Here is a 10,360-nt window from a genome sequence, read left to right on the forward strand (position 1 = left end):
TGAACACAGGGGTGATTTTGTTATTTTCAGGAGCTCTAACAATCTAAAGCTAAGTACATCACTAACATGGGACTTTTAAACAAGACATAGTTCTAAGCAATGATGACTGAGTCATTAAATGGTTTATTGCAGTGATTTCTTTATCGCTGATATGAAATTAAGTCATTGCATGAGGTGATTCTGGACAATGAAGGTAACTGCGCATTGTTTGCTGGTTTCCTGTTAATGGCACATTTACAAATGACAAGAAAAATGAGATGTCACACATTGATAGCAGGGACAAAGAGGAAAGTCATGTCGAGAAACTGCACTGTGTTTCAATATCTTTTCGCTGTGAGGGAAGGGCAGAGCGTGGCGCCAGCAGTGGAGAAACGTGTCTGATAAGTCGGAACAGATATCAGTTTATGCACATGATGAACTACAGGGGTTACAATCCCTTCAGGCTTGATAAGCATTTTCTATACAGCACTTTTCTTTAGCAGCATCTTCTTCCTTTTGTATACATGTTAAAGTCCTTTGACTCACTAGTAACTAACCCAATTTAATGAAGTTCACTGGCTTTGCTTAGTGGGTGTATTCAAGTGGGTGGGTGTGGGCCAAGCACAGATAGTGCAGGTGTATGAACATAAAGCGGTGATATTTAACAGTAGATAAAGAACATTTTATGGCACGTTACGACAAAGATTTTTGTTCATCAGCAGCATTTAATAAAGACAGAAGTATTGTGAAAATGTTTTTAATGTACTTGTAAGGGTTGAAATTCGTGTTCGGCTCTCCAAAGCCTCCTTCATAACCCTGTAGAATGCGATTGTGTAAGATAAATCAGTCATTTCCGCTCTGTCATTGGTTTTCCTGTTTGCATTTATTCACCTCTAGACATCAGCGTTAGCTTTGGCACTGACAGATGCAACAAATGCATTTTAAATACTGACAATCATGGAGTCACATGTCACAGTAACACCTTTCTCTTTTTTTTCCTAACACCATTGGACAACACAGTTACAATTGTTTTGCACAAGGTGGTTTAAAATGGTCGAGAATTGGAAGACTGAAAACCATTGTCAGTGAAAAATCATAAAATATATCCTGTAATTCAAAGAGCGAAAACAAGTAGTCCGGATGACATGATACAGTTGTATTAGTCTGACTGTATCGCAAATACACACCCGAGGGACAGTTCAAGTTTAGTGGAGCTGAAGGATGAAAGAGGGAGGCAGTGTGTGATTATTGTGGTCAAAGGCTGGCTAAATCCTATTAACCAGGAATCTTAAAGGGACAGTTCAACATTTTGGCATTTCACCCATTGCCATAACCCCTACAATCATAGAGGGGATTATTATTTCATAGTTTGGTGCATGTGCAGAGTTTTCAGTATTGTGCATGTGATGAGTTTTGAGGGAAGAAGACCTGTACCATTCACCTCTGTTCTGTTCACTGCACATCTGACATCTCTGCCACCTGCACCTCAAAACAACAGGCAGTGATAATAACAGAGACAGTTCCTACACATGTGACTATAGGGACAAGGAGAGGCAAGTCTCAGTGAACTGTCCTTGGGGGAAAAAAACAAAATGGTGCATCATATTATACTGCCGCCTAGTGTCTAATCTGGTGGAGCTCCTCACTCAGCCCCACTTGTTCTGCTACTTTACTAAATTAAGGCTGATATTCATTGGGGATATGAAACACATTTTGGCTGTGCACAAATTATTAAGTTTAAAAATTAAAAACAAAACAAAATAAAAATCCACAGCAGCAAAAAAAACAGGGATCAAAATGAAAACACATCAAGAACTTAAGGCAACAAACCGTTTACCCTTTTTGAGAAAATAATCATAAGAAGCAGCAGCAATTCACATTCAAGTCTTTTTCTTTTTTTGGGGGGGGGGCGGGGGGAGGGATGTTATACCGAAAACAATAATTGCCATTTCATAACTTGTTAAACATTGACCAGACTGGCATTAAAAAAATAAATACACAGAATTAAAATTGGAACTGCTGTTATTCTAGTTCTAAAAAATTTAATATTCCTATTTTACAATACTGCTACGACTACATTTTTCACAGTCAGATACAGTTGGCCTCTTAACTAGCGCAACATTCTCTGCTATTGCTTTGCAAACATCAACCGGGACATCAACCACCGATGTCCAACTTAAAAAAAAACAAAGCAAAGCAAAAAATGCTAAGATTCAGCTTTCACAAATTGGACTGTGTGGCAATTCATCAAACTGAGGCAGTCGTCGTAAGGTCAGCAAAAAAATAAAAAACAAAAACAAATATAAAATAAAAATAGCAGCATCATCTCACCGCTGAACCAAACGGCTCAAATAAAATCTGCAATTCTAAACGTGCCTTCACTCAACTCTGGCTCTCCTTTAACCGGCCTTGTTCTCTTCAGGCCTTTTGAGAACGGCGCTGTATTTCATGGGTGCACCGTCCGCTTGGAGCTGCACTCCCACCAGCGTGAAGATTGAAATAGTCTATGAATGAGACAAAATGATCAAAAAGAATACTTATCTTTAAAATGTGAACACAAAAAAAATCTGTAATGAAAGTGACCGTAATCGTGTGTGTGTGTGTGTGTGTTTCTCACCTGCTCTATTGGAGCTTCTTCCGGGTCTTCTGGTAACCAAACCAGCGTCAGCTCTGATTTCTTGCCCACCTTGCGATGGCGGAAGGAGCTCAGACCCTCCACGGACTGAAGGAAAAGATGCAGATGGTGTCAAAGAGGATGGACTAATACTGCTCGGCTGGGTGCAAGATGCTGGTTTTGAGGGAGTTCAGCAAGTGGTAAGTCGGTATAATTTGTCAATTTCTCTAAAAACGCAGCCGACCTTGCAATAGATGCGCTTCTGCACTCGGTATCTGAGCACTAGCACGTCGAAGGACTGGTCCAGCACGCCCATCACCATGGCCTCCGAGTCCAGAGGGCCACATTCCTGTGGGACAAACACACCGCAAAACTTTCACCCAACGTCATGGCTCATTTTCAATACTGCAAAAACATCACATTTACAACAAAACAAAAAAAATACGATAAGGCTCCAAACATTTTATTCCCACCAGCAGTGTTTATCTAGGACAGGCCACCTTGACATTGATCCTTGATCAAACATATTTCTGTGGAAGGCTGTAAATTCATGAAAACAGAGCTACAGATGCAAACCAACGATGCACAATAGGCTCTCGCCCGCCCACCTTGACAAACACGCCAAAGTAGAGCTCAGAGCTGAGCTCCTGGACCCTCTTGGACAGCGTCTTCTTGTCATTACAGTGGGACGCCTGTTTCTGGACCTCTGCTGTTGACAGGCTCAAGTGCGGTCCACATTCTGCACGCAGGGGGAGACGTTTAAAAAAAAAAATTAAATATCACGCTTGGCTGAATGGCAATCGCACAATATGACAAAACTCAAAACAAGTGCAAAGACTAAACTAAAACCACAGCATCACCCGGCAGGAAGCAGATGATTGTGTGTGTAAGTGAGTGAGTGAGTTTGAGGTTACACACTTAGCGACGAAGCCAGCAGGCGGTGGACGATGATGTCAGCGTAGCGTCTGATGGGAGAAGTGAAGTGAGTGTAGAGAGGAACATTGAGAGCGTAGTGTTTGAAGAGCTTCTCCTCCTGCACTTGCCCGCTGCAGAAGTACAGCGCCATCTAGAGAGCGCAGGGAAGCGGATGTTGTATGTTGAAAATACATATGCTGTTCAACCTCTGCTCTTAACTCGAGTAACTCGTCATAAACTAAAGGCCTTTCAAAAGGTGTCATTAAAGTTGCACTGAGGAGCAGAGTGAACAGAGTTCTTACCTGCATCGGCCTGGAGCACATATGGGTGAGAACCTCCTTCCTGGCCGTGGAAAACTCATCGTCACCCACGGTGGCAATGAGACTCTTCTGCACGATGGAAGAGCAAAATAAGAAGGCATGATGACTTAAACATCGGTCTTTTAAAACATTGTTAAAACAGGGAGAAAAACTATATCAGTTATGGTAAAAAGGCAACCAAATATTAAAGAATCAAACAACAAGAAGGAACACCCTTATGCTAACTTGTTGTGAAAACAACAACAACAACAACAGCTGTACTGACATGCAGTGCTCCAGCAGAGGACAGGTCAATGTCGATCCCCAGCTGGTTGCACAGCTCCTGCAGCTCCTCCACCATTTTGGCTTTGGGTGGCGGGTGGCGCCTGAGCAGAGCCAGTTCAGGGAATTTGCGGTAGATGTGGTGCGCTGTGGCCATGTTGGCCAGCAGCATGAACTCCTCCACCAACCTGAGGAACGACGCAGGGTCGTCAGGCAGCGGCAAATGAAAGAGGTGGAACAAACTACGACTCTGGAGATGGCGGCCACTCACTTGTTACTGTCGCGATACTGGTAAACATAGCAACCCTGAGGCATCATGGTCTCTTTGTCCAGAGTAAAAGACAGTTTCAACTTCAAAGAAAAAAGAAGCAAACGTTAAGAAAATGCTTCTGGTCTGGTTTTTGTTACTAGAAGTATTAAATATACATTTTAAGAAAAACGCCTTTGAAGGCTTGTTGTACTCTTATGCTGTTATGCTTCTGTGTAAACTGAATTGCAATATGCCATATGGGAAAAAAACCAAAATCTGAATCTGAAGTGGTTCCTCACCTGGTCCAGTCTGAGCGCTCCTCCTGAGAAGCGTTGAGAGCGCAGGTTCCTGGCGATGGAGTGCAGGTTGAGCACGGCCTGGTGGATCTCGTCGATGGGGTGCTCGGGGTCGACGGGCGGCAACTCCTCGGCGGAGAACATCTTCTCTGGCGCCTCAATCATGCTCTGGGCGTGGTCGTAACTCAGCTTCACGCAGGAGCGGATGACGGTTCGGCCGAACCACTCGCTCAGGATCTGCAGGGTCGGGCAGGTGAGGCAGAACCAGTGAGACAAACCGGGGAAACCGGCCAAACTGAGAGGGATGGAACTGGGAGTGCAGCTCCGATTGGCTGTGCGGTCGTACCCGTCCCTCTGGTGTGAGCGTCCAGATGACAGAGAAGGTGAGTCTGTCGATGAGAGGGTTCAGACTGCACAGCTCCTCACACAGCAGCCTGGGCAACATGGGGATCACCTGACAAACAGCAAAACTCCTTCAACAACAACAACAACAACAATGGGCCATTCATTGTCAGAACGTTTGAAAGGGAAACCGACCTTCTGCACCAAGTACACACTGGTGGCTCTCTGACTGGCGACGGCATCCAGGTCGTTGTCCTGCTCCACAAAGTAGCTGACATCAGCGATGTGGACCCCCACCTCAAAGTTACCTAAATCAAGAAGTGAGACAGTGAATTCCAGACACGTTGTACAAGAGAGTCTCTGCATTTGGAAGTGGAGCTCACATGGGACATTTAAAAAGGTCCCATATTCAACACGTTTTCAGATCAATATTGTCAAATATTTAACTGGGCAAACACAGGTATGTGAAAACAACTTGACTCGTACTGACCATGAACTCAATTTTTTATCTTAGTGCAAAATCAGACCAACTTAAAAAACATAATTGAAGGGCAAAACAGCATTATCATTATAAGAAAATACTGCTAAAATATTTATTTCTTTAATGGGATTTTAATAAGTTCCATTTTAAGACGTTTTACCATCTGGCAGCAGTTTGCAGGACAGAGCATCATCCAGATCTCTGGCAGTCGCCGGATCGATGGTGAAGATGCACTCTTTCCTGCAGGAGAAGCACTGTTAAGTGACCACTGGACGCACACAGATCAGCATCATGATGGTGTTGCCGTCTCACCTCAGATCTCTCCTGGTGCTCACTTCCTCTGGCGGGATGGACCAGGGCAGGTTCTTGGGCAGGCACTCCAACACCTCGCTGGAGAAGTCGGAAAAATCGACGTCGTACTCCATGAGGATACCCTCCGTCTCTGGCTCGATCTCTCCGGCCTGGCCCAGCGTCTTAGCCAGTCTCCTGGTGGAGGGGGCAAGGAGGACGTCTGGTTGGCTCTCACGCTGTTGTTTCCCACATAATAATGTTTGCATAGTAACTCTCTCTCACCCTTCTGCAAAGTTGCTGTTTGCTGGCCAGTCGATGATCCGACATATAAACAAGGTGTTGCTGTAGTCGCCGGGACGGGAGACAAAGTCTTGGGGACAGTCGGCGAGGGGGACGTTGATCCGCGGCACCCGGTGGTCCACAGGGGAGAACATGGCAAAGGGCTTGTCGGGGAGGAACTTGAGGAAGCCTGTTGCAGCTCTGGAGTGTTTCTTCTCAACAATGTACACAACCTGAGGAAAGATTAAAAAGAAAGTAAGAGAGGATTGCAAGAGTTTGTGAAAATTGTTTTTCCCCTTCAAGGTTGGAAGCTCACTTTAGCGGTCTTCTGGATTATTTCCCCATTAGAGGCAGAGGTTGAGGGCTCCTGATGCTCAGCTGCAAGGACAAAAATGCGCTTTAACAGCTTAACGAACATCAGTAGTTGAGCTGATGCTTAAATAACAGGGACACTTAGCAAGTGTCAGGACAGCCTGGCCGTGGTACCTGCACAGGTGAGACTGGTGCTGTGAAGTTTTCTGACAAGCTCGTCCTCGGGAGTGGAATCGGCTCCGTCCGCTCTCTTCTTCTGCACAGTTTGTCCTTTGTTCTCCTTCTGGACCTCTGACTCGCTGGAGCCCTCGCAGTCCGTGTCTGACCGTACGACCTGAAGAAACAAAAACCTCCATCAGCCGCTGAAGGAAATCAAAGTCTGAATGAACAGAGACAAAGGCCACTCTACCTTCCACTGGTCTCGAGGGAGAATCTGAACAACCACCACGTCTCCATTCAGCGCCCTGTTGCGTGAGACGATGCCGTCCAGAAAAATATCTCTTGTGTCTTCCTGTAGACATGGAAGCAGATTCCTCTAAATGCAAGCTGACCTCTTATAAGTCTTAAAAATGAAAAGACAGACTGAATGCACAAGGTGACTTATGTTTTTCTTTTATTAGTATCATATGTGCAGTGTGTTTTACTCTTGGGCACAGGGTTGGGCTGAGCTTACAGGCGCTGGGATAAAAGCCTCGTGGTATTTCTTTGGGTTGATCCTCAGCTGTCCCTGTGAGGAAAACGCAGAGAATGCATCTATTATATTGACAGCACTGCAAACCATTCATTGCTCCACTTAGTAACTGCACTGGTTTGTCCACATTGCCCCAACTTTGTGACGTACGCTTAGGTGTGAAAAAAGGTCATTGCTCCCGATTCCCCTCTCCTTCACTGGTTATCTCTCAACAGGGAATGCTGCTTGGTGTTCAAGTTCATGTATGCACACACATCAATACAGCAAGTGGCACTGCACACCAGACTGATCCTCAAATGACCAATAAACACGCAGAAAGAAGAAGAAACCAATCACTTGATTAGCTAGGTGGCATTTATTTCTCTTCACTTCGATTCAGTGCGTCTATAAATGAATGCAGAGCACATTCATTGACATTCACTTTTTAACATTGGAGATGCAAATGACAACCAGTCCATGGTTAATTTATGGCCTGGATCAAGCAGGAACTGTGGCCGAGACCAGTTTCAAAGTGGGCCCGGGCATGGTGACTATTGGATCGAGCATGCTTGGGTCTTGATGTGAAAACGTGCTAAATGTGGATCAGCACCTGGATGAGTTCTCCTCTTTTGAGACCATGTGACACCTCCTCCAGCGTCATGTAGGATTCAAACACCTGTTTCTTCGAACCTCTGCCACCTTTGCTCTTATTCTTTTCTGCAGAAGAATTGGAAGTGGACGCTGAAAAAGCAACAACACCAAAAAAAACAAACACAAAAACATAGTTCAGACTAACTGCTCGGTGAGAAGTGATATTTGATAAACTGTATTTTACCTCTGGTCTGCTGCAGGCTCTTATTTTTACCGCAGGGGGACTTTGGCCGTGTTAACTGAGCGTCGGCATCAGATTTTGATGTCCCTTGTCTGCTATCGTCATCTGCAGGGCTCTTTGGCAGATTTTTTTTCTTAGACTTGTTCATTTTCTCTTCCTGTCCTACTGCACTGGCTTTTTTTGGTGAGCTGCTCTCTTTTGAGTCCTTGGTTTTTTTCGGTTGCTTTTTTGACTGAGTGGGCTTCAGTGACGCAGCGTCTTCTCCAGACTCAATGTCCCCGTCTTGGCTGGTGGCCGTGTCCTTACGCTGTCCCCTCTGCTGCCTCTCCAAGACACCCTGCTTCCTCTCACACTCCTGCTGAGCACTGCGGCTGTTCAGTTTCTCCATATACAGAGACAGTGAGCGCTCCTCTCCTTTACTCTTAAGAGACGATGGTGAGAAGTCACTGGAATCAGAGAAATGATTAGGAACGTGGTCGCCTTTTCGCTGGGGTATGTTGAGCCTGTCGCTCTGAGCTCTGAGCACTGTGCTTGTTCCGAGTCCTTCCCTCTGAGCAGAGATATCCTGTGCATATTGCTCCAGGTACTGGCTGAATTTAGCGCCGTTATGCTGGCTGAGAAGCCTGGCATAGGCGTCTTTAAGGTGGGGAGAGCCTGTGTGATTCTGATTTCGCTTGGGCTCTCGATTCAGATTGGCTTTCTTAGACTGGCGGGGAGGATCCATATAGAAATCTTGCAAACAAGCTATAATGAGCCTGGAAAACAAGGTTAAACAAACAAACAAACAACAAAACGTAAGTTGTCACTAAGCGCATCCCTCTCCCTCTCTCTCTGTTAAAACATGCTTTAATAACAATTCGTTCAATGTCTTTTTTTTGTCGATGCTCTAATTAATGTTTTTTTTTCTTTTCTTAAATAACACTTTTGGCTGGTTATTTCTGAGGTCATTAAATTATATGTTCAAAATCATGTTCAGGTAAACCCATCTAGTTTTCAAAACTACATTCAATCTTACTCACGGGTCAAAAACGCAGAAGACAACCTTGAGCATAATAACGTAACACAATAACTCCCCCATCCACAGGTGAATTACGAGTCATTTAGGACAACGTACATAACGCTTACCATTTGTAGTAAACCTCCCTGACATATAATATTCTCGAATTAATATAGGTGTGTTGTGACACTTGCTGTCGAATCAATTTCAATTGTGCTGAGATACAAGCACAACAAATGAACAAAGAGATGAAAGTAAAATGGAATTCGACTGTCATCGGCCATCAGTGTCATTGGACAAACGGATTTAATACGTTGTGTTTTAGCGCATCGAGGATATAACATTACTGAGAAATATAGCCATGGCATATATCCGGGTCAACATCTTGACATGACCAAGCAGCTATGGGCTAACACTGCGGCCAATGCAGAGTGAACGAGGCTATTTTCTTCAGAAAGCTAGCAACATTCAGCTAGCAGCATCGGCTAACGATAGAATTGAACAACCATCGGTGTGAATGGTGAGCAGACACGTTTTCAACCAGGATAAATAACAAAAAGAGTTCGTCGTTGGTTCTTACCTTACAACGCGTCAAACTTAGCTGGTTCAGAGACAAGTGTAAGATGACACTTTCTCTGCTTCCGCTGTCGTCATAAATGGTTGCGAGTGTGCTGCCTTTGTTAGCTGTCGGACACACTAGAATTTATCGTCTTTCAAAAGAAATGAAAGTTAAGCCCGTTTAACTTTCATTTATTCCTCTTCAGGACCAACGGCATTAGTAGAATTGCATTTTCGCTATCACAGTCGATATTAGTCTGGACTCACAAATCCTTCCATCCATTTTAAAGTTCACATTCGAAATTTTGTCCTTATCTTGTGTAAATAGAATCTTCACCTCACACGCACACTTCATATTGTGACTCAAAATGCACATATTTTCATGTAGACATATGTAGACATAAATACAGCTTTATGTACAACAACAGCACACTAAATATTCCCAGATAGCTCCCTTTCCCCTTATTTCCTGCAGCGTGTGCTTGGAAAGTTAAAGTAAACTCAAACTGCCGCTGGAGGGCAGCAAAGTCTCAAGTACTCTTGTCTGTCTTTTTTATGTTCTTGTGAACATCATCTTGAGAGGTTCGAGGACGGTTGCAAGTTATCACAAATGTCAAAACGTATGACACCTGAACGCAACTGCACTTTCACATAGTGAACAGCTAATTAAAGCCCCCCATCTTCCAAGTGCAACTCCCTAGTGATTACCGTGACGGCCACGCTTGTACAAGACAGATGGAGGCCCAGAAACATTCTTCATAGTTTACAAAACATATCCACAGACAGCAGCAGCAGCAGCAGCAGCAGCAGCAGCAGCAACAATAACAGAAGCAGTAGCAGAAGCATCTGCTGCAGCAAACATGATTAAATTATTTAGACTTTTCTACGACAGAATTCCTCATAAGTCCGATGTCACATCTCACTTAGGTAAAGAGTTTGGTTTGTCATTTGTGCCGACTGTTC

The 10,360-nt window shown here is 44.3% G+C and overlaps 1 protein-coding gene across 4 annotated transcripts; it reads right to left on the reverse strand.

The window, feature by feature from the left end:
- Nucleotides 1-843: 843 nt before the first annotated feature.
- dis3l2 (DIS3 like 3'-5' exoribonuclease 2) lies at nt 844-9,665 on the reverse strand. Of its 4 annotated transcripts, none has more exons than XM_076020702.1 (21): nt 9,420-9,665; nt 7,846-8,597; nt 7,621-7,751; nt 7,014-7,067; nt 6,750-6,851; nt 6,515-6,674; nt 6,345-6,406; nt 6,032-6,261; nt 5,771-5,944; nt 5,619-5,698; nt 5,173-5,285; nt 4,982-5,089; nt 4,639-4,872; nt 4,361-4,440; nt 4,094-4,277; nt 3,811-3,897; nt 3,512-3,659; nt 3,202-3,332; nt 2,838-2,942; nt 2,597-2,701; nt 844-2,483 (listed from the first exon to the last, which is right to left on the reverse strand). In XM_076020702.1, the coding sequence occupies exons 2-21, from the start codon at nt 8,564-8,566 to the stop codon at nt 2,379-2,381; spliced, it is 3,114 nt and encodes a 1,037-aa protein (XP_075876817.1). In that variant the 5' UTR covers nt 8,567-8,597; nt 9,420-9,665; the 3' UTR covers nt 844-2,378. The 4 variants fall into 4 exon arrangements, with proteins under 4 accessions (XP_075876817.1, XP_075876819.1, XP_075876816.1 ...); XM_076020704.1 differs by having other exon boundaries at nt 7,846-8,288; nt 9,420-9,657; XM_076020701.1 differs by lacking the exon at nt 9,420-9,665 and adding an exon at nt 8,968-9,324 and having other exon boundaries at nt 7,621-7,727.
- Nucleotides 9,666-10,360: the final 695 nt, after the last annotated feature.

Source organism: Nelusetta ayraudi, unplaced genomic scaffold (genome assembly GCF_046127955.1).
Source record: "Nelusetta ayraudi isolate G7.1 ecotype Tasmania unplaced genomic scaffold, CSIRO-AGI_Nayr_v1 ptg000011l, whole genome shotgun sequence".
NCBI lineage: Eukaryota > Metazoa > Chordata > Actinopteri > Tetraodontiformes > Monacanthidae > Nelusetta > Nelusetta ayraudi.